The 23,243-nt window shown below is 51.2% G+C and overlaps 2 protein-coding genes across 4 annotated transcripts in view; one reads left to right on the top strand and one right to left on the bottom strand.

Annotated features, from left to right (window-relative positions):
• Nucleotides 1–2,552: 2,552 nt before the first annotated feature.
• On the bottom strand, nucleotides 2,553–6,936 carry SHOX2 (SHOX homeobox 2). 2 transcript variants are annotated; one of them, XM_066556849.1, is made up of 5 exons: nucleotides 6,675–6,936; nucleotides 5,454–5,662; nucleotides 3,052–3,109; nucleotides 2,871–2,975; nucleotides 2,553–2,824 (listed from the first exon to the last, which is right to left on the bottom strand). In XM_066556849.1, exons 1-5 carry the CDS (start codon nucleotides 6,934–6,936, stop codon nucleotides 2,553–2,555), a joined length of 906 nt encoding a protein of 301 aa, XP_066412946.1. The 2 variants fall into 2 exon arrangements, with proteins under 2 accessions (XP_066412946.1, XP_066412948.1); XM_066556851.1 differs by having other exon boundaries at nucleotides 2,553–2,804; nucleotides 2,887–2,975.
• A 1,814-nt stretch (nucleotides 6,937–8,750) lies between these two features.
• The window catches only part of RSRC1 (arginine and serine rich coiled-coil 1), a 99,797-nt gene continuing 85,304 nt past the window's right edge, over nucleotides 8,751–23,243 (top strand). Inside the window, exons 1-4 of one of the 2 annotated variants that reach the window (XM_066556545.1) lie at nucleotides 8,751–8,800; nucleotides 9,246–9,288; nucleotides 9,642–9,835; nucleotides 12,399–12,518. In XM_066556545.1, the coding sequence (XP_066412642.1) occupies nucleotides 9,648–9,835; nucleotides 12,399–12,518 (308 nt within the window). In that variant the 5' untranslated portion in view covers nucleotides 8,751–8,800; nucleotides 9,246–9,288; nucleotides 9,642–9,647. Of the gene's footprint in view, nucleotides 8,801–9,245; nucleotides 9,291–9,641; nucleotides 9,836–12,398; nucleotides 12,519–23,243 lie in introns of those variants that run through there. The other variant, XM_066556546.1, reaches the window with a different exon arrangement.

Raw genomic sequence — 23,243 nt, 5'->3', positions numbered from 1 at the left:
CCGGTCCTTGTCCCTGCCCATCCCGCGGGGACACCTCGGGCTCTCCCGTCGCTGCCCGCGGTGCCGCACCGGCCCTGGGGACCCTTCCCGACCCTTCCTCGGCGGGGGCTCGGGGGCTGCGCATCCCCGGCCAGCCCCGTCCATCGCTGGCCCGGAGCGGCTCCTCCCGCCGGGATTTCCCGGAGCTTCCCGGCGCCCCGGGAGGAGCGGGAGGAGAATCCCGGCGTGGGGAGAGCGCCGGGCCCGGAGCGCCCCGGGAGCGCTCGGTGGGAGCGGGCGGGTGCGGGCAATGCCCGGGCTCGGTGCGGGCTCTGCCCTGGTGCGGGCTCTGCCCTGGTACGGGCAATGCCCGGGCTCGGTGCAGGCTCTGCCCTGGTGCGGGCTCTGCTCTGGTGCAGGCTCTGCCCTGGTACGGGCAATGCCCGGGCTCGGTGCAGGCTCTGCCCTGGTGCGGGCAATTCCCGGGCACGGTGCAGGCTCTGCCCTGGTGCGGGCAATTCCCGGGCACGGTGCGGGCAATGCCCGGGCACGGTGCAGGCTCTGCCCTGGTGCGGGCAATGCCCGGGCACGGTGCGGGCTCTGCCCGGGCTCGGTGCGAGCTCTGCCCAGGTACGGACAATGCCCGGGCTCGGTGCGAGCTCTGCCTGGGCTCGGTGCAGGCTCTGCCCTGGTGCGGGCAATGCCCGGGCTCGGTGCGGGCTCTGCCCTGGTGCGAGCAATGCCCGGGCGCGGGGGTCCCGGTGCCCCCGGATCCCGCCCTGGAAAAGATTCCGAGCCGTTCCGCTTTGCTCGCTTTTATTACCTGAGGGAACCTGACAGAACTCGCAAAGACACAATTGCGATAGAGCGTCCGCCCGGCTCGGCTGCCGCAGAAAAGCCCAACGCGAACGTCCCGGTTTGTGCAGCCGAAACTCGGGGAAAACTCACAGAAAGTGGAGGGGAAAAAAATGTTTTAAAAAAAAGCTGCGCGGAGGCGAGCGGCGCTTCCTCGTCGTGCTGAGCGCTATCGGCGTGTCGCGACATCTACGGAGCGGAAAGAAACGTGCGAGATCTACAGGAGGTGAGAACACGGAAAAGAAAGAACATCAGCGCTGGCTGGACACCGACAGTCCCGGCAGGGAGCTGGCACCGGCCCCCGAACCGTCCCCCCGTCAGTCAATAGGCAAAGTGTCTTAAATTCATTACTTGGCACTTATTGAAATTCGTGACGTCGAGAATGGATTAAAAAAGGTGAAGCAAACCTGAGTGAAACAAAATATATTGTACTGACAACAAATGCAATGAGATAACAGCGTCTTGCTTTCTTTTTTTTTTTCTCTTTTTTCTTTTTTAAATAACTTAAAATACACTAGAAAAAATATGGTCAATATAAATAATTTTGTTTTCATGGAGAACAAATAGATACAAAGCCCGTCCATACCAAAGTTCGCGTAGAAGAGCTTTCCCTCTGTCTTGGCAATAAGCATGAGGGTTAGATGGCAAAATCTGGGATAACAATCACTGACTGCAGGGTACCCCAGGTTAAATAGCTATACGTCTCTCAAATAATAATAATAATAACCAAAAAATCACAAGGTTACGTGAATAGATACACCTTTATGAGATAAAATGTAAATGTTTGACAGTCAACTATCAATTCACAAGTTATAGCCAAAATAAACTTTGTTCGTGTGTATCAACATATTTTACATGTACCCAGTACCTCTTATTGAAAATTGCCGTGGTGTCAAGTGGTGGTTGGGAATTAAATACTCTCTTTTTTTTTTTCCTTTTCCTTTTTTTTTTCCCCATTTACTTTTGCCCTCAGGATAGGAGAGACCGGCAAAGGGAGGCAAACTCCGCTCTCCTGGCGCTTTCCGCTCCCTTTTATTTTCAGAGGTGGGACAGCAAACGACCAACAAAGATTTGAGAGTGGAAAAGGTAGCGCTTGATCTGCCTCTCTCTGCCTGCTTCCCTCCAAGATTAAAGGAGAAAGAACCCAGCCACGTTTGTTTGTTTGCTTTTGTGGTTGTCTCGGTTTTTTTTTCTACTAAAGATGAGAGTGAAGTGCAAGTGAATCAAAGGACTCCATCAATGAAATACAAATACATGCAACCCGGAATGCTGCTGGAGGAAGTATCCCGGACAGTTTCCCATTAGAAATTCGCAGAGAAATCATTGTCTTTTTTTTCCCCTTTTTTTTTTTTTTTTTTCCTGTTCGTCGTAGTCTTTCTTTCTTTTTTTATTTTCCTTTTTTTTTTGTCGCTATTCCAGACGTGGTTGTTAAACTCAAGTACCTGATGCAACGTGAAAGGAGGCCCGCCTCTCTTATCAAATTTCTTGTATTAAAGTGAACTTCGCAGAAAAAGGTCAGTTTCAAAACCTGTGAACTTCCCAGCTGCGCGTCCTCTAATTCCTTAAATAAGTATATATCTCCCGTCCGTTTCTCCTCTCCCTCGTTTCTTTCCTTTTTCCTTTTTTTTAACTCTTTTTTTTCCCTTTTTTTTTCTCTTTTTTTTTTTGGAAAAAATAATAATAAAGCAGCAGCAGCAGCAGCAGCAGCAGCGGGGCGGTCACAGCCCGAGGGCGGCGGCGTGTTTCTTGGCCTTGAGGCGGAGGTCGGCGATGCTGGAGTTCTTGCTGGTGGTCTTGGCGGCGGCGGCGGCGGCCACCACGGAGGCGGCGGAGGCGGACTCGGCCAGGGTGGCCAGCGGGAGCCCGAAGGGGGGCGCGGGGAACATCATGTAGGGGGCGTGGGCCAGGTGCGGGTGCAGGTGATGGTGAGCGTGGGCCACGGCGCTGTCCAGCTGCAGCTGCGCCTGCACCTGCGGGGACAAAGCGGAGAGGGCGGCCCGTGTCACCCCGGGGGCCGCGCTGTGCCCGCGCCGCCCTCCCGAGCGCACTCGCCTGCTGGAAGGGCATCCTCAGCGCGCCCACGTTCACGTAGGGAGCCACCCGGCAGGCCTCGAACTGCGTGGCGGCGCCGATCAGCACCCCTGGCAAGGGCACACGGGGCGGTCAGCGCGGCCGCAGCCCCCGCGCGTGCCCGCGGCGCGCCCCCGGCCCCGCTACCTTTGTGCAGCTGGTTCTCCTGCTTGCGGCACTTGGCCCGGCGGTTCTGGAACCAAACCTGCGGGAGCGGAGCGGGACACGGCGTCACGGCCGCGCCAGAACAACGACAGCCACAACGATAATAACCACAGTAATGATTTAAATATGATTTCAAATGCCCCAAAGGCCGCAGACAAAGAGCGCGGGTGCGCTCCGCTCCCCCCCCCCGCCCGGGCAGCCCCCGCTCCCCAGCTCCGAGAGGCAGAAGGGAAAGAGCCCAAAGCCCCCGAAAATGGCCAAGAGCAGCGTGCACCCCCAGGGAAATGATTTCCCGAGCCCCGGGCTCCTCTTTCCGCAGCAGACTCCCAAAAGGCTGGAATCGCCCTTGATACCCGCTACTAACGGGCGGTAATGGCCTGAGAAGCTCGTGCTCATTAATAAATAAATTAATTAGCTCTATCTTACAGAAAAACTCAACGACAACAGCGTTTTATGACTTTTTATCTTCTTTTTTTTTGTGGGGGGTAGAGGAGAATCACGGTCCTAAAAGCTTCGCTACAAAGAAGTTTCGAATTTCTCTGTTCACTGGAGTGTAGCGCAGAAGCGGAATAATTATCTCATTATCATAATAATCTAATTTGCTTGCACCGAAGAGGCTGCCCCGTTAGACAAGAACGTACTTTTAATATTGGAAACGGAATCGTTAAAATAAATTCCCAACCCGAAGTTCTGCTGGCTTTGGGAAAGGAGGGAGGGAAAGGGGGAGAGCCGGTCCTAAAACATCCCCGTTTTAACCCAGGGCTCTGCAGCGCATCCCAGCAGCCACATCGGCCAAGGAATCCTTTCCCCGCGGCCAGAAAAAAAAAAAATTAAAAAAAAGATAAAAATTGCATTTTCTGAGGTCTTACTTTAAGAGACAAATATAAACGGGAATTCCACCCGCCCTGTCATTTTCTCCAGCCAGGGAAAATCTGCCCAAGAGCCACGTTCGCCCTCAGCCTCCCGTGGAAACAAACGCGCCTTCCGTCATTTACAAATTAGAGCAGATACGAGGCAAAATATTATTGAAAAGCGGTTTTTTTCCGGGAGGATTTCTAGGGAATGGCTTTAATCTATGTAAATCTCCAAAAGTTATTATGCACCCTGCGATTTGGCATCATGGGAGCGCGGATTATGCGCCGCCGCCGCCTCCTTTGTCGAGCACCTCCCTGCTCCATTTTCCACAGCCAACAACTTTTTGCCTTGGTTTTGTTAGGGTTTGGTGAACAGAAATAAAAAATAAATTTAAAAACCACGAACAAACACAATTAAAAACCAACCAACCAAAAACCAACCAAGCAGCCAGCAAAAAAAAAAAACAAAAAAACAAAAAAACCCCAAAAAAACCAAAAAAAAGCAACCCAAAAAAATATAAAAAGGAGGGGGAGAAGAGAGGGAAAATGAAGACTTTTATTTTTTTTATTTCTTTTCTTTTTTTTTTTCCCTGTGGTTTAGGCTCTGACAAAAGCTGCTCGTTTTGAGTTTTTCGGTTCCCCGTGCCGGCTCTGCCTCTGTCCTCACAACCTTACACGATGCAGGGAAACCCCCCAGGGACCGAGCGCGTACTTGGGTGCAGATGGTGCCTGCGAGCACAAAGATTGAGGGGGAGTATCTGTTACAGCGATACTTTCCACCAGCTGCAGATGTTCGGGGCCTAAAACTTCTCCATGTGTTCCAGCAAATAATGACCATCATTTTCTCTTCTTTTATTTTCAGAACGGAAATACACCGGAGCAGCTACATTTGTTCTCATTTGAGGGATCCCCTTCCTCCCCGCTCCTCAGCTCATCCCGACAAAACTCGTAGGAAGCAGCCCAAAGACCCGTTTGGAAAAAACTTTGGGAGGGTGCAAAGCGCAGGTTAAACCCAGAGAAGCCGCGGCTTCCCGCGAGGGGAGAAAGCTCAAAATATCTCGGGTTAATCCCAGACTTTCTGTATTTCATAAAGCCGAACAAAGCACCTCGCTCAATTTTCGTGCCGTTTCAACATTTAAGAACTACGAGGCGAAACGGGCTGAAAATGCATCTATCATTGTTTCACTCGGCGGTGTCTAATTCAGTTTATGGTCGCGACATCCATGGCGAGAATCGCTGTCCATGGATGAGCCGGGCAGCGGCCCCGGGAGCGGCTGCCGAGGCAGGGATGGGATGGAACAACAGCGGAGCTGGGATAAACCGCGGCAGAACCGAGGGACGGGGACACAAATCCCGGGCAGGCAAAACCCGGCGAGGCCGCTGGCAGATTTGCCGGAGAAGTTGGGAGCCGGGGAGCTGCGGAGCTGCCTCCTCGCCCTGACACAAGGATGGGGCTCGTCCCCATCATCTCCCCGGCTCTTGCCGAGCTGCCCCTGCCCCGAGCACACGCACCCGCGCAGCCCCGGCTACCTGCACCCTGGCCTCGGAGAGCCCCAGCCGCTGGCTCAGCTCCTCCCGCATGAACGCGTCCGGGTAGTGGGTCTCGTCGAAAAGCCTTTCCAGCTCGTTCAGCTGCTCCAGGGTGAAATTCGTCCGGCTCCTCCTCTGCTTGATTTTCGTCTGCCCTTCGTCTTCCATCGCTTTCGCATCCTCCTTGCGCTCCTTCAGCTCTGGGGACACTGGGCACGACACAGCAGTCAGAGCGGCGGGGCCGGCGCGGCGGGGCCGGGGGCACCGGGGCTGGCCCCGCTCCCGCCGCTGCCGGCGACCGTGGGGATGCGGGCGGGAGCGCCCCGGGGCCGGGGCAGCCGGGAGCGGGGCCTGTGCGCCCGGGCCGCGCCAGGCCGCTGCCGTGCCGGGCTCCGCCGCCGGCTCCGGTAACCGCTGCCGGGGAGAACGGGGTCCGCACCGAGCCCTCCCCTCCGGCCCCGCCGCGCCCCCGGGGGATGCTCAGCAACAGGTCCCCGGAGCCTCCGCCGGCCGCCGCGGCCCCTCCGCGCCCCCGGGATCCGCTTCTCTCGGTCAATTCTCGGCCGGAGACGCGCCCCGGGCCGGAGAGCGGGGCCCGCGCCCCGAGCCCCCGGGGCCGCCCGGCCGGCACGGCCCGGTCCCGCCGCGGCTCCGCGCCGCACCGATCGCCTCATTGCGGGCATCCGACCGGGGATGCTCCGGGCGCTCCGCCGGCCCGAACAAAAGGGCGGCAGCGACCCGCGGGTCCCCGCGGGCACGGGCACGGGCCCGGCCGCTTCCCGCAGCGCCCGGGAGCGGCGGGCGGCCCCGGTGCCGGTGCCGCGCGGAACAGCCGCGGGCGGATCTGCCGGAAGGCGCGGGGCTGAGCGTGGGCAGCGCGGCCCGGCCCCACGCGAGTCCGCGGAGCCGCGGGGGAACGAACGGGCCCGCGGGGCCGGGCTTTCGTTGGCGGCGCGGCTTCCCGTGGGATGCCGAACGGGAACGAGATCGCGTTCGGAGCAAGTTAAATCCGGGTTTAAATATTTTAATCTAAAAACTTCGAGGCCGGCCGCCGATCTCCCGCGGCTGGGAGCGCCCGGGCAGCCGCCCATCACCGCCGGGCGCAGGCTCCCCGCCGGCCACCCGCGACCGCGGCCGCCCCGCGCCTACCGACCCCGACGGGGGAAGGGGAGGACGGGGAACGGGAACGGGAGAAGGGGGAGCCCGCGGTGCCGCCGTTACCGTCGCTGAGCTTGGGGGTGGCCGCCTCGGCCGCTCTCTCGGCGGCGGCGTCGGGCTCCCGCGGCGGGGAGCGCCCGGCCGGCCGCGCCGCGGGGCTGCCCGTGTCCTCCCGGCCCGGCTCCGCCGCCGCCCCGCCGGGCTCCCGCGGGCCGCCGCCGCGCAGGGGCCCGCTCTCCAGCACCTCGCGGTAGGTGATGAGCTCCTTCTTCTCCTTGGCTTTGGGATCAAACGACTTGGAGACGAACGCCGTCAGCTCCTCCATGGCTCAGGGGCGCGCTGCCCCGGCTCCCCGGGCGGGCATCCACGGGGCGGGGAGGCGGCGGCGGCGCCCCGGGCCGTGCCGAGCCGGGCCGGGCCGTGCCGCCCGACGTGCAGGGCTCCCGGGGTCTGATAGCGACGCCGCGATTGAAGTGGCACTATTTATACTTTGCAAAGCCGGCCCCTTGTTCCCGGCGAATTACCTCCCCTCGGAGCTCTGAATGGACCCCTTCCTTCCTCCCTTCCTTCCTCCCGTCCTCGCCGGTCGCCCGCCCGCCGCGGGGCACTGCGGCCACGGCACCGCCCGCCCGCCGCGCGCTGCGCCCTAATTAATTTAATTAGGCGCGGGACCGTGCGCGAGGTCCCGGGCGAGCGCGGCGCGGAGCGGGGCCGGGGCGGCGGGGGAGTGGCCACCGGGACGCGCGGGGGGGCGGCGGGGACGCGCAGGCTCCGCGCACCGCCCCGCACGGCTCGGGTCAGCCCCGGGCACGGCCAACCGGAGCGGCCCCGGCCCCGCGGGAGCAGCAAAAGTTCCTCCGTGGGCGCCCGAGCGCCCCGAGAACCCGAGGGGACAAATGACAGCGAGGGACGCGGCCGCGGGAGGAGCGGGCGCGCAGCGAGCACCGGATTAGAGCCAAACGCGCCGATATCGCTGATATTGGTTTCCCTTTGTTTTTTTAAAATCCCACCGCGGAGCACTTTTGTCGACGGAGCTCGCCTCTTTCCCACCTTCGCTAAATTCTAATAAATTATTCAGAATTGTTTAACTCTTGCCTGCGTATCGATTTTTCATTGACCTTTGGGGCGATGACTGCACATAACGGAGCGTTCATTTACCGGGGCAGGTTCGGGACCGGGGGTGGCAGCGGGGTTTATTCCGAGCCGGTCGCACGCGACCGTGTCGCGACAGGCAGCGAGTCCCGGTGCCCGCGCGGGTGGCGCCGCCCGGGAGCCGCTCCCGCGGGGCGTTTTCGATCCCCGGGGCACCGGGCACCGGGGCACTCGGTGTGACGGACCCGCCGCGGCTGCCGAGCGCCCGGGTGACCCTGGCCGGCCCCTCCGCCCTGACATTTCGTTTATCCCCACGCGCGTTCCGCCGTTCCCGTGGCGGGGGAGCGCGCGCTCGGGAGCTCGCGTTGAACGAACCAAATTCGGTAGGAAAATCGAATTAAGCGAAGCGATTCGATCGTTCTGTTGCATTTCTGGTCGGTGCCCGGCGGAGGCTCCGCGCGGCCCGGTGGGTTCCGGCTCGGTCCGTGCCCACTCGCGCCCGGCGCGCTCCGTCCCGCGGGCACGGCCGCGGTGCCCACGCCGCGCGTGGAGCGCTGCCCTCCGCCCGCGGGGCGGCTCTCCCCAAAGAGAGAGCCACAAACCCCGACCTTCCTTTAACTCTCCGGGACGGAACGAAAACCGCTCCGTGCCGCTGTCACCCGCTGCGGCGGGACACGGGGCGGGCGGGACACGCCGTGGGTCGCCGCGTTGGTCGCCGTGTTGGGCACGGTGCGGATAGAGCTCCGTGGGCTCTGCACCCCCTGTGGGCAGCGGGACCCCGACCCCGGGACCACCCACGCTCCCCCTCCTGCGCGTCACCCGCGGCGTGTCACACACACACCGTGCGCCCGTGGGTCGCCGCGCCGGTCACCGTGCCGGGCACGGTGCGGACAGCGCTCCGTGGGCTCTGCGGCCCCGTGGGCAGCGGGACCCCGGCCCGACCCCCGCCCGTCCCGCGTGGGCGCTCGCCGGCGCGCCGCATCGATGGCTCGGCGCTCGCTGCGGCCGCCTGGCCGCGCTCGGCGGTGGATTGGCGCCGCCTGCCCGCCGCCCCGGAAGGCGCTGGGCTCGAACCGGGGCCGCGGCGGCTCCGCCAGGTACGGGGGACACGGGGGGCACTGCGGGGACACAGGGACACGGGACACAGCCGCACCGGTCCCCGAGGGCACGGCAGGGCGGTCGGCGGCCGCTGCAGGGCCGGGTGTGCGCAGCGGCCTCCGGCGCGGGCGGTGCGGGGCACGGCCCCGGCGGAGCCCTCACGGGGAGCCCGGCTGTGCCGGGGATGGCCGGCGTGCGCAGGGCTTGGGCTTGAGAGTCCCTGGAGGTGCTGGTGCTGGCGGGGAGCGGCTCCGGGGGGATCCCGGTGCTCCCGGGCCTGGCCGCGCTCGGCTCGGCGCTGCCGGGACCTGTCCCGGTGCAGATGCCGTGCCCAGAACGGGCCGCTCTCCAGGAGGGTGTTGTTCCCTGGAGCCCCGTGGCTCCAGGCAGTGCTCGGAGGGGTCTCCGTGTCCTTACGGTGAATTTGCCTTTGTTCCGCTGCAGGCGCTCCCCGGTGGATCAGGAGGTGCTGCCCCGGTGACCGGAGGTGTGAGGATGGGCCAGAGTTTGGATGCAGGAATTGAGCGAGTTGGAGCCGTCTTGGGAAGAGGAGAAGCAGAGAAGGGAGCGGAGCTGGGAAGGGGCTGGAGCCCCAGGAGGGGCTGAGGGAGCTGGGCAGGGGCTCAGCCTGGAGCAAAGGGGGATCAGGGGGGACCTTGTGGCTCTGCACAGCTCCTGCCAGGAGGGCACAGCCGGGGGGTCGGGCTGTGCTCCAGGGAACGGGGACAGGAGGAGAGAGAAACACGTCTTTTGATTTTTTTTTTTTTAATATTATGTATACAAACCAAGCCAGGGCAGGCAGCAGCCCTGTCCCAGCTGGGGATGTCTGGTTCTGTGCAGGTCGGAATGGGCCGGCGCTCCTCGGACACGGAGGAGGAGGGCAGGAGCCGGAGGAAGAAGAAGCACCGGCGGCGCTCCTCCTCCAGCAGCTCCTCGGACAGCCGCGCCTACAGCCGCAGAAAGTCGGGCCGGAAATCCAGGTCCAGGTCGCGCTCCCGGGATCTCCCGTCCTGGTCCCATTCCTATGAGAAAAGGTGCATTTGTAGGAGATTTTAGAAACCCTTTTCGTGTTACAGCAGGAAGCTGGAAGGGTTTGGATTTTATGGCACAGATTGTTCTGAACCTTAGGAGATGTGAAACTGTTTTCACTTTGTCAAAATAAAACCCCAAACCCACCACCATGACCAGAAATACCCACACCTCCTTCCCCTCCAGGAGAATAGAGCAGGGAATGTGCAGATCCCAAGGGAAATTCTGCTTTAACCCAGGGAAACCCCAGGAGGTAAAATAGCTGTTCCTTTCTTCTGCCAGCAGGGACACCTCCCACTGCCCCAGGGTGCTCCAGCCTCATCCAGCCTGGCCTTGGACACTGCCAGGGATGAGGGGCAGCCCCAGCTGCTCTGGGAATCCCATCCCAGCCAGGAATTCCCAATTCCCAATCTCCCACCCATCCCTACCCCTGGCTCCTGTCCCTCCATCCTTGTCCCCAGTCCCTCTGCAGCTCTCCTGGAGCCCCTTCAGGCCCTGCCAGGGGCTCTGAGCTCTGCCTGGAGCTTCTCCTCTCCAGGTGAGCCCCCCCAGGTGCCCCAGCCTGGCTCCAGAGGGGTTCCAGCCCTGCAGCAGCTCCGTGCTCCATCCTGGCTGTCTCAGTCTGGCTTGTGCTGGTGAATTCACTGGGAGGAGGAGCTGGAGAACTCTGCTGGTGTCCAGGAGGAAATGCTCCTGCCAGGCCTTTCTGGAGTGGCTGCAGGGTGTGCTGAGGAGGCACCTCAGGGGTTCATTCCCAGCCCTTTCTGCTGCTCCTGCTGGGCTCTCCATCCTCCCCAGGGCCAGGGCAGGGTGCCTGGGCACCTTGGATCCCATTATTCCAGCACAGCTCCAGGGAGCCCAGAGGAACTGGGGCTGCAGGGACCCCAGGGCATTCCAGCTGCATCCAGGAATGATCCAGGGCTCTGCCTTTGGGATCCTGCCTTTGCCCCTGGGGCAGCCCAAATGCTCCTGGCAGGTCAGGCCCTGCTCCATGTGGGTTTATCCCTGACCCCCAGGAATCAAAGGTAGCAGTTCCTGGAATTCCTGTCCCTCATCCAGCAGGAACATCACCTTCCCTTTCCAGGAGCAGCCCTGTTCTTCAGCATTAACCTCTCTATCCTGTCCAGCATTCCAGCTCCTGCTGCCCCTCTCCCTCATGCTGGACCATCACTGAGCACATTCTGAATTCCATTCTTGTTTATATTGTATATATGCAGTTAATGCTATATAATATAATATAATATAATATAATATAATATAATATAATATAATATAATATAATATAATATAATATAATATAATATAATATAATATAATATAATATAATATAATATAATACAATATAATACAATATAATACAATATAATACAATATATATTTTGTATTTTAATATTAATCACATGTAAAGGCCAAAAATAGGGAGGATTGTAATTGTTAATCAACTATTGGGGAGATGGGGAGGAAGGGTTAAGATTTGGATTTTGGGGTTAATATCTTTCACCTTTTTCCTTGGTGTGGAAGAATTTATTCTTTAAATAGATAGAACTGGGAGGGAGGGGAAAAGGAAGAGCCCCTTTTGAGTCCTGATTGGACTCAGGAGGGAACTGCCCTTAAATGAACTCAAATGAAATAAATTAACACTGATTAAGTGATTGCTACTAATAGGAGTTAAGGTCCCCACCCAATTTTCTTTTTTTGCCTGGGATGTGGATTTTGGAGGATCAACTCTTTAGAGTAACAGTGTCCCTCTGTGTGTGAGTTATTTCTTATGGGGGAATAGTGGGGTTTGAGGCTTCTGGAGCACCTTGTGAATCCCCCAAGTCTGTACATGTTTTCTCAGGAATCCTTGGGGGGTTTGTCTGTGGTTTTTTGGGGTGTTTGAGCAGTGCCAGCCTCACCCTTGGCTGTGTTTTTTTCACTGATTTCTGGGGGTTTGGGATTCCAAATCCCAGAAATCAGTGAAAAATCAGAATCCCTGTTCTTTAGGATTTTCGGGCAGTGCCATGCTCAGCCCTGGCTGTGTTTTCTCAGGAGTCCTTGGGGGTTTATCCCTCTTTTTTGGGGGTTTTGGGAGCAATGCCAGCCTCACCTTTGGCTGTGTTTTTCAGGAATTGCTTGGGGAGCAGTGTTGTGTTTTCTGAGGAATCCTTGGGGGTTTGTCCCTGTTTTTGGGGTGTTTGGCAGAGCCAGCCTCACCCCTGCTCTGTTTTCTCTGAAATCCTTGGGGTTTTTTGGTGTTTCTGGCAGTGCCAGGCTCACCCCAGCTGTGTTTTCTCAGGACTCCTCGGGGTTTTTTTGGTGTTTTTGGGATGTTTTGGCAGTGCCAGGCTCACCCCAGCTCTGTTTTCTCAGGACTCCCTGGGGTTTTTTGCTGTTATTGGGGTGTTTTGGCAGCGCCAGGCTCACCCCAGCTCTGTTTTCTCAGGACTCCCTGGGGTTTTTTGCTGTTTTTGGGGTGTTTTGGCAGCGCCAGGCTCACCCCAGCTCTGTTTTCTCTGAAATCCTTGGGGTTTTTTGCTGTTTTTGGGGTGTTTTGGCAGCACCAGGCTCACCCCAGCTCTGTTGCAGGCGCAGGCACAGATCCAGCAGCAGCTCTTCCTACGGCTCCAGGAGGAAGCGCAGCCGCTCCCGGGGCAGAGGCAAATCCTACAGATCCCAAAGGTCCAGGTCCAAGAGCAGGACCAGGAGGTAAGGGTCACCCTAGGTAAAAAACAACAGTGGTATTTTACTGGAAAAACATCCCTGGAAAATCCTGCCAGAATTACTGGGCTTGGGATGAATGGGAATAATGACTGCAGGTGATGGCTCAAACCATCACACATCCCTCACGTTCCTCATCTGGGGTCTCTGCAGTGCTTGCCACACACTAAATCTTTCAGTTACCCTGGCAGAACAGTTTTGAGGATAAGATATTTATTTTGCATTTGATTCAAGCAAAAAAAGCTCATAAATAGGATCTTTTGGTGTCATACAATTATCTGTAAATGTCTCATGTTTTTTTTTCCCTCTTGGGTTCCTGCGTTCCATAATTCCCACACATAACACTGGCTCCCTGAAGTTCAGAATAAACTGATTTTCTCACCTGTGTTCCTCTTGGAAAAGGATGAGTCTTTAGTTATGCAATCTTTTATTAATATTTAAGGCTGTCTGCAGTGAAAATTTGCATGCATTGGTTTGTGACAAACAAATATTTCACAATTTAAATGTTTAAATCTTAGCCAGAAGTTGCAAAAGGTATTAAAAATCTGCTTTTCTTCTTTAATTAAAAGATGCTCAGGTTGTGTTTGTGTGTATTTTTCAATGAAGAGGTTTAACTGAAGTTTATCCTGGCTACCAGGCTTCCATTAGCATTTTCTATTGATTTAAAATTAATTATTGAGTGGATGAGGCAGATCAAAGTTGTTTGGGTCCATATTTAAAATCTTCAGCCAGGTGATTTTGTGTGCCTGCACTAAGAATTTGTTAAACCTTTGGTTCCCATGTCCAAACCAGGAGAGCTGTTGCCTCTAAATGTTGAAATATTGTTGGAAGATGTGAATATTCCCCTTTCTCTTCTTTCTGCTGTGCCATGACTTGTTCCCAGCTGTTCACTGGAAGAGTTGCTCGGACCCTTTATTGCTGCAGTGCCTTTGTAGTAGAAATTTAATTATTTAGAGTTAGAAATAAATTTAGAAACCAAACTGCATGACCTCTCCTGAAGGAGAGGTATTCTCCTCCTGTGAATATCCACTTTTTTTTTGCCAAGAAAATCAATGTGAACCCACAGAAATGCTGGAAGAATGAGGGGAAAGGGAAGGATTTTTCACATACTCGGCATTAGGAAGTGTGATAAACTGATTTAAAATATTTTTTATTATAATAAAACAATATATAATAAATACAGACCTCATTAGCTATGGTTTAATGGTCATACAATAATGTATAATAAATATAAATTGCAGCTCTCACTAGCTGTGGTTTAGTGGTCATCTTTCCAAGGGATTTGATTTTAATCATGGTTACAATATATGGAAATTAGGCACCTAAAAACTTGAAAAACCTGGCTACTGCTAGGAAATATTTGGTGTTAAATAGTTGATACATTAAATATCTGATACATCAACTATTTGATGTATTAAATATTTGGTGTATCGAACATTTCATGTACAGAAAGTGCAGCACTAGAGGGATAGAGCTGTACATTCCTTTAAATGCTGGTCCTATTCACACCCACAGAGGGAAAATATTCCTAAAGAACATCCCAAATGATCCCACAAGAGTCCAAAAGCTTAAAGTTAAACCCAACAGGAGCCATTCCATCCTTTATTGTAATTTTTTCCAAGTCTGCTGTAGTGTGGCACTGAGCAGCTCTGCATTAATCTGATTTTGGAGAGTTAAATCTTGGTTTAGCACAAAGCTGCTACTCCAGGCCTGTGCTTGCCCTGCTTGTCAGTGACGCCAAATAATCCCTTTTCTGTCTCAAAATCACTCAAGCCAGGGGCTCACCAGCTTTCCAAGGAGTTTAGGATTCCTCCGGCTGGGAAGGAGATTGTGGAGAAGAGAGGGAATGTGATGGAGGTGTAGAAAAAATAAACCTAAAAATCAAAACGGTGGGAAAAGGTGGTTCAGGGTTGAGGGTTCCCCATCTCTGCCCCACCTGGGGCAGGTGTGACAATGTCCTGGAGAATGTGTTTATAGTGCTGGCATGGAATTCTCATGAATTCCAGCTGCAATTCCGAATTTTTATTTGTCCAGGGTGGCACAGCTTATTTTCCTATGGCTTTTCAAGATAAACCCTGAAGGAACCATTTGTAAATAATACAAAATAATTAATGAAAGGCTCCAGAGGAGCTCAGGCAGCCCTTGTGTTCCTGTGGTGAGGAATGGGTTATCCAGGGGAATATCCTGGGGATCTCCAGCTTCTGCAGTGCCAGGGAGGGAGGAAAAGCTGCTGCCCACCTGGAGAGGGGAGATCAGCCCTGGTTTGTACCTCCTTCTGCACCCTCAGAGGATTATCCCCTTTAGGAGCCCAGAAAATGCCATTTGTAAGTTTTATTTTATTGATTAGAAGTCTGCCTCTAGAACATTACCTTCCTGTTGGAAGTTCAGGTCTGGTACGTGGTCTCTTTAAATGCCTGGAATTGTTTTTGGTATAAATCATGCAGGTGGCACAGATTCTGTGTCCTGTAACATCTTTTCTCCCCACAATCCTCTTTTAATTTGTTTTTCAAGGTAGTGAAGGTGGTGTTAAAAGTAATGGATTTTCTAATAACTTCTCTAACACAGGTGTTTTATTTGAGCAGGTGATTTACAGATCTCCAGCAGTGCAAAACACTGAGATAGATCAAGTTTTACTTTGAAAAGTTGGGGTTTTGTAATGCTATGTGTAAGATATTTTAAATAGGTGTTGTTTGCAACCTAAACTGATTTCTTGTACTTTATTGGAGAAGAAAGCTTGTGCATATTGTGGTTATTTTATTTTAGATGCATTTTTAGGGTGAAAAAAGTGGGACTTCCCAGTATTGCTTGTACTTTTTTTGAGACTATAAGAAAACTTGTGCATATTATAGTTATCCTATTTTAGATGCATTTTTAGAGTAAAAAAAGTGGAGCTTTCTAATAATAGTTTCGTTTTATTTGAGAAGATAAGAAAACCTGTGTGTGTTGGCTGTTTTATTTTAGATGCAGTTTTATAGGGTGAAAAAAGTGGAGCTTCCCAGTAGTGGTTGTGTTTTATTTGAGAAGATAAGAAAACTTGTGCATATTATAATTATCCTATTTTAGATGCATTTTTAAAGTCAAAAAAGTGGAGCTTCCCAGTAATGCTATAAATTCCAAGCTGTCCTACAGTGAGGGAGTACAATGCAAATACGACTTAATAAGATCACAAACTGAATTTCAGCAGAAACAACCAAGATTTACATTAAATTAGGAATTTTAAAACCGATTTAGTTTGTTTTACTGAGCATTTGCTTAATAACATTTCGCCTCCTCACAATCTTTTTAAAGCCAATAATTCGTCTGCGAAGCGCAGGCACATCCTCCCGTGGAAAAATTGGAAGCAACAGCTCCCTCTCTGCAGCCAGGCATCCAGAGCTGGGAAGGAATATTTCAGCTCCACAGAATTTAATAAATCATCCCATTTCCTAATTTGATCATATTAGATGCTGATGTGGAAGGAGCATTTCAAATAGCAGCTCCTCATTAATATACATCAGGCTGGGGAATAGCAGGGAATACTTATGGAGGGATGTCACAGTTCCTGTTCCTTAGTTTACTAAGTGGAACAGGTTGATGTGATCCTGGGTGTTATTTGTCACTGTCTTGCTAAAATGGTTTGGGTCGAGTTATGGAGTCCAGGAAGACGGGGCTGATAAATCAAAAGTGGATTGAGTGGACAGCAGGCAGTGATTGATACTGTGACAGGATATGAGGAAAGGAATCTTGATAGGAGCATGCCCCATATTGAATATGAGAAGGAAAATGGCCCTGGAGTATGGATATTATTCAAGGAAATGAGAATAATAATATCATCTTGAAATTATTGCTGGGTGAAGATTAGGGGAGTTCTTATTAGAATATTCTGCTGCTGTGGCTCCTGCAGGATTCTGGGCTGGATGGAGCCCTGGGAATACTGGGAGAGTTTCCACTGTGATTGTTCTGCCAGTTAATCACATAGAGAATACTCTGCAGCAGAACTTGCTGCACAAATCTTCTAATTCACGGAGCTTTAAATAGAATTAACCAAAAATGTTGACCTTTATTCCCTGATTTCAGCCAATCCTGGAGCTGCCTGTGAATATGCAAGTTTGCTTTATTGTCTGCCAAATGGCTTTGGCTTCTCCCATTATGTTAAACTGCAAACTGCTGCCTTAAAATATCTTTAATGCACTTCAGCTTCAAAATGGACACAAAACCAGCAAGTGCATCTGTACATGTTGAAGAAGAAAAAAAGATTATATGCGAAGTAATCCTGCCTGGAGAGCTGATCCTTGGCAGCGTGGCTGAAGGAGGTGTTGGATCAGGTTTTCCACCTTGTTTCTTTACCATTCCTCCAGTCTGATTATTTCATGTGCAGGTTATTGCATCCAGGGCAGGGGAGCTGCTGCTCAGGGCTGCCTTTGGCACAGCTTTGGGTTTGGGGATGCAAGAGCAGCTGCCATCATCCCAGCAGTGTGAACTGGAATTAACCTGGGCTCAGCCTGGCAGAGTTCTTTGTGGTTAGCAGCTAATTTGTGCTATTTAAACCCAGAGTCCTCAAGTGCAGTGTGAAAAGAGTCATTAAATAACTGATAATAAAACCCCACTGATTATGGTTTTTTTGGGGTCTTTGAGAGTTTCCCTTTTTAATCCCTTCTGAAAAAAATTGCTGTTATGTATTTTATTGAAGGGTTGGTAGTGCACAGTTTGTGAGACTTTTTAAAGATGGCATCACTGAATGCTTTTGTGTTTGTATTACTGGTACCTGCCAGTGAGGAAAAAAGGAAAATAAGGAAAATAATCTCCTTTTTTCTATGCAATTATCTTAGTGTGGGATTGAAGTGCTGGAATCTTTCTACATTAAAACCTGGCCTATCAGACTTCAGAGCTGATAAGAACTAGTGGATCAAGACACAATTTGTAGTAATTTTGTGTCTGTCTGTCCTGCTCAGCACATGCTGGTGGAGAGCTTTTCATGGATTACAGAGCAGGGGCTTCATTATGAAAACTTCAGGAGGGATTTCCTCAAACAGCATTGGCCTAAGAGGAAAATGAAGCTTTTTAGGAGAGAGGAAATTAAAAGGGATGGATGTTTTGAGTGGACAGCAGATAAATAAGGAGTAAAATTGTGATGGAGAGTTTATGGAGGAACAGGAGGATACAGAGGAGAGATTGGTTAAAAAAAAAAAATGGAATTTCTGCAGGGGTGGGCAAAGATCCACTGTGGCTGTGTGGAGTTGGATTGATTGTTAGGGTGTTGAGGTGTGAATTTCAGGGTGCTGCAGCTGTGGGATTAAAGCTGGTGGTGTCCCAGGTGAGAGCAGAGGTCTGGCCATGGCCCTGAGCGCTGGCACAGCTGATGGTGCTGTTCAGGAAAGGGACAGGCTGGGGACAGGGGGAGCTCTCTGGGCTGCCCACCTGTGTGTGCTGGGAGGGTGGCACGGGGCTGGGAGAGGCAGGACTGGCTCAGAGTGATGGGACAGGGCCCTTGTCCTGAGCAGGGCTGGGCACACAGCTGGGACACAGCTGTACCCTCTGGAAAGGCCAAAGGAGGAGTTTTCCAAAGGGAAGCAGACAGGAGTCCTGGCAGAAATCGAGCAGTGCTGTTTAATTAGAACATTGCTTTTGAAATTCCTAGCCATTCCATACTTCTGTAATTTTATTCTTCTCATTAATTCTTAGGATTGCCTAATTTTTTGCCTGGTTGTGGCCACTGGAGTTACCATTCCTTTCAAGTATTGATCTACAGCTTAGGTTATTTTCCCCCCTGTCCTTGCTCCTCAAGTTATCCCACTCAGGTGCAATTATGTGAGGAATCAGTGTAAATATTACATGTTCCTCTCTCTTTTTACTGCTGGGAAAGTTTTAAGCCTTTGGTCCATTAGCAAATAGATTTAATTAAGATATCGCAGCATTTCTTTCATGAAACTTCAAATAAAAGCTTGGGGCAGGAGGGTGGAATTGACATTACTGAGTGTGATCCTACTGATGGTAATGTCAGCTCTTGTTTGGTTTTCCCCCAGTAAATCCAACCCTGCAGTTTTTATTTAGGATCTTGTTGCATTCCAGGTTGCATCAGCACCAGCCTCTAAAAATACCCTTTTCTTTTGTTGCAATAAGTGGTTTTTCAAGAGGATTGTGTCCGTATTTCAAGATCAGTTTGTGTCCGTGGCTGTCCAGGAAGGCCCAGAGGTGGAGCAGGAGCAGTGAGGATATCCTGGAGCAGCAGGCACTGCTGAGCTCATTGCCCACCCTTAATTGACCACTTTGGGAAATTAAACTTCACAAGGCAACGCCAAGGGCCCTCCAGTTATCAATAAAGCCACAGAGCTGCGAGTGACAGCTGCTTTGATGCTTTTCATTGGTGTAAAACCAAAAAAAGGAGCCTTTAAAAAGCTCTGAATGCAGAAGTGCTGCTCATTTGGAGCTCAGGCTCAGGTCTGATTGCAGGGAAAGTTGGGTTTTGTGCAGCCCAGGTGTTGGGTACACAAAATATGTTTAAAGCAGAGCTCATCATTGCTCCAGAACCTCTCATTCCTCCCTTTGGAAAAAGGGGTCTTTGCAGGGTGTTGGGATTTCTAGTGCTTCAGTTTTCTGTTTGGAAAAGGAACTCCCCTTAGTGAGGAACTGCCTTTTTGATTTCAGTGTGTCTACATTCTAAACCACTACATATTTTTTTTTTTAAATTCTCTTTTTCATCTGCTACCAGAGCTCAGGCCATGAAATAGAATCTGGTTTTTCTGTGCTGCAGAGCTCGTGTTTCTCAAGGCAGCCCTGCAAAAGCAGATGTCTTGAGGATGCCCTGGTAATCCAAGACCCTCTTGGCTCTGTAAATTGTTGCTTTTCCAGGGTTTGTTTCTAGGAGTGATTTTCCCCACTGTGAAACACAAAATAGTAGAATTTAGTAGTAAAAATTGACTCTTTATTCCATCTTTCACTCTTTCTAATTCTGATAATGCATGGCAGGAGCAGAATCTGGTTAAAATGATGAAGACAAAAAAAGTGGATTTCTGCCAAAAAAGGGATATGGAGAGGTTATGTTTGGTGTGGAGTGATAGAGCAAGGGGAAATGAGTTCCCACTGCCAGAGGGCAGGGCTGGATGGGATTTTGGGAAGGAATTGTTCCCTGGGAGGGTGGGAGGGGCTGGGATGGGATTCCCAGAGCAGCTGGGGCTGCCCCTGGATCCCTGGCAGTGCCCAAGGCCAGGCTGGACACTGGGGCAGTGGGAGGTGTCCCTGCCGTGGATGTGGATGAGCTTTAGGGTCCCTCCCAACCCAAAGCATGCCGTGGTTGTCTATAAACCAGCATCCATGCCCTGGAATCCTTTGCTGTCAGTTTTTTGTGGGATTGCAGGCATTGCTCCTTAGCAGGACGTGCCTGTGTGTGGGCAGGGCAGTCACTGCTGCAGGCAGCCTTTGGGGACCTTTGTATCAAACCTTATCCCATAAAAATCCATTTTCCTGTGGGATCCACGTTGGGCCATTCCCAAAGTGTGCTCTGGGAGTGAGTCCTTGATTAATCTGATGAAAACTCTGCTACCCTGCCACTCCTGGCTGTCCTTTCATCCTTTGTGCTGCCTCCCCTCCCACATCTGAGCTCCTGAGCTTTTCCATTTTACCAGTTTCCAACAACGAGTCTCCCAAAAATTCCAGAGCGAGCTGTAGAGCTGGTGATTCATCTGCTCCTGGTGCAGCTTTATTGGCATCAAACCCCAGCCCTGGCAGAGCCATGGCAAAGCTGCACCTGACTTCAGTGATTCCAGGTTATCCCAAGCTGGGGTGTTCTAGGGAGAAAAGGTTCCCAAAAGAAATGGGATAATTGCAGGCATGTGCAGAGCTTTTGTCCTTTTGCTGTTAAACTAGAGTGTGAGCAATTTTCTGAACAAAATATTTAATGTAAAATGTGTGGTGAGGGTAATAAAAAGATGGGAAAACTCGGATTTGTTTTTGCATAGTGTAACTGAAGACAGGGGTATCAGATATATAATGTATATTTAAAAAACTGAAATCTAGAAAGAGATGGGAATTTAGTATCTATACCATAATTGTAACTGTAACTAAAATATTTTGATTGTACTCTTGTAGAATTTTATTTTGAGTCAAAATTTTCTGCAAAATTCTTACATGCAAAGCCCCAAAATCCTGGGAAATGTTTCAATGGGGGATTTCCTTATCCATAGGCATTGTTGTAAGATATTCTCCAGTTGTGTTTTTTATTGGATCATATCCATATCTCTTAGGAAGGTAACCTGTCAATGAATTTAAAGGGTCAGGTCATGCTCAGCTCAAAAAACTGATGTAAATTCTGGTTGTAATTCTGTGCCGTGGATTTAGATCCTAGAAATGAAGGCAAGGCCAGCAGTATGGGTTTATTATTTGTAATTCTGTATAAACTCTTAGGTATCTATTTTTCTTCCATGGTTTTTGGTTCTCCTCTATGGAAACATGCAGAGATAAATTGAATTGTGATAGAATTTAAATTAATCTGTGGCACAGCACTGGAAATCTGTTTCCAGTCTATATCAAAAAGAGATGCTAAAAGTTTTCCTGTTAAAGCTCTGAGCTTCTTGGTTGGAGAATGTGTGAAAAAAAAAAAGCAAAGCCTTTTCCTATTTTTCTCCTATATAGTCTTCTTGAAGTTCTTCCAAATTAGATTTTAAATGCCAATTAGGAGGTTGAATATACTAAAATAAAAGCAAATACAACCAAAATGGCCTCACCTTATGGCTAGTTAGGCTTTTTCTCTCAAAAGCAGAACCTTTGCTCTGAGCATGGCTTTGAGAAAGATATTCAGCTTAATGAACACATTAATTAGAACCATAACTATTTATAAGATAATTAGAAACGAAGCACGGTAAACTGGGCTTTTCCTGCAATTAATGGAGGATTAATTACTGGAGGTAATGAAGTGGATTTTTAAATGCATTAAGGTGAAGTACAGAGATGTGCAAGGCTTTGTGATAGTTGCATAATTATTCCAGGCTGTTTGAGCAGGGCTCCTATGAGCTCGCTAATAAGCATCATTGCATCATTATGTATGCACTTAAAAAGACTTACCACCAAAATGACTGCCTAATTATTTCTAATTGGCAGGACTCTGTGTAGTCATTGAGCTGTTTGTAGCCATTTTAAGGTTCATTTAACTATCCTTGGGGCCATGTGATAGATGGAAAAAAGCTCCTGCTCCGCACTGGCCTTGGCTGCCGCCGTTAATCAGTTTTGGTGGGCTCCAGTTTGAAATGCATTTGCTCCCGCAGAGGTCAAAACCTGAAGTAGTCCAAGCAAAGTTTGGCTTTTTGAAGCCACTTGACTGTATTCATTAGCAATTAGTAAAATAATTGTGTCTGTGGCTGTGTTTGGATTTCTGTGGGGCCGGGTGTGCTTTCATCGCCGGCCCTTCTCACGGCACATCAGCTTCCCAGGAATCCAAACCTTCCTCCCAGAGCCCCTTCAGTGCTGTGCCATATGTTCAGCTGCAGCACCTTTCTTCAGTCATTTGTTCCCTGATCCAGCTCCCAGCGTTTCACCAGCAGCAGCTCCTGGTGGAAGTTTGTGCCCTGGGACAGCGCTGGGAATCCGAGGAACCAGGACTGAGCCCTGGGAGGGGCAGCCAGGAGCAGGCAAACCCTGCTGTTCCCCAGGGTTTGGGGCTCTGGGGCATCCATTCCCCAGCTGCTGACAGCTCTGATCCCCAAGGACATCTCCCAGCAGCAGGAATAATCCCAGATGTGTGTTGGGTCAGTGCAGGCAGCAGTGATTCCATTGGAAGTGTTGTGACTTGAAAACCCCTCCTGTTTGGAGAGGCTGGAATCAGTCTGGAGGGGTTTGATCTGCCCAGCTCTGTGGGGCTGAACGTGAGATCCCGTGAGGAGAGTGCCTGGGGAGGTGCTGGGTGTAATCACAACCATCTGCAGGGCGCTGTGAGCTACAGGAGCCACTCGTGCAGCTCAGGGGGGCACTGGCACAAACTGCAGCCTGAGAAAGGAAAGGTCAGCAGTGCCATTCGGGCCACAAAAAATGGGCTTTGGGGAATTTAATATTAATGCAGGACCCAAACAACTATTGTGGTTCAAGTGTAAGGTTGATTAAAAGAGTTATGAATTAGAAAACAAACAAAATGTCATTTAGTCATGAGATACTGGTTCAAATCACAGATAAAGGATTAAAGCAAGTGAATTGTGGCAGTGTAAATGAAAATAAAAACAAATCCTTAAGGAAAACTGCAGAATTGTTTCAATTTTTAAAAAACTGGTTTAATTGTGAGACTTCTCTAAGGGTAATATTTTGATTACTCTGTAAGCAAATATTCAATACAGAAAAATGATGTAAAATACAAATAGCCTTTCTTATTCATTAGGCATTTTATTTTATGGAGTCCCATCAAATATGTGGTCATGGAAATTGCTCAGTAGATTATCAGAACTAGGAAATGCATTTTAGAGTGAAACTACAGCTTCAATTACACCCATATAATATGGAAAATGGGAAATTAAATTAGAATTTCAGTGAAAATGGTGCCCGCTTCCTCAGAGGCTGATGGTGGGAGAATGGGGTGTTCCTCATTCCCCTGAAAGGAATGTTGGAAAAATGGATGTTGTGGGTGAGGCAGCAGGAAAAAGCCAGAGCTGGAGCATTCTAGTGGCTCTAAAATACCTGAATTCTGGGGTGTTCCCTCACTTCAGCCACATGAAAAGGTGGAATTCTCTGAACAATCCACTGAAGCTTTGGCCTTGC

The sequence above is a fragment of the Molothrus aeneus genome, chromosome 10, assembly GCF_037042795.1.
Source record: "Molothrus aeneus isolate 106 chromosome 10, BPBGC_Maene_1.0, whole genome shotgun sequence".
Lineage (NCBI taxonomy): Eukaryota > Metazoa > Chordata > Aves > Passeriformes > Icteridae > Molothrus > Molothrus aeneus.
The sequence above is the reverse complement of the archived record's forward strand: the minus strand, read 5'-3'. Positions and strand labels throughout refer to the sequence as shown.

Bases quoted from the DNA above. Each gene is read 5' to 3' on its own strand.
- SHOX2 (XM_066556849.1), bottom strand. From the start codon at position 6,936: ATGGAGGAGCTGACGGCGTTCGTCTCCAAGTCGTTTGATCCCAAAGCC. The intron at 5,663-6,674 runs GTAACGGCGGCA...TGTCGTGCCCAG, and splicing joins CACCCCCAAGCTCAGCGACG to TGTCCCCAGAGCTGAAGGAG. The intron at 2,976-3,051 runs GTAGCGGGGCCG...TGCCCTTGCCAG, and splicing joins GGAGAACCAGCTGCACAAAG to GGGTGCTGATCGGCGCCGCC.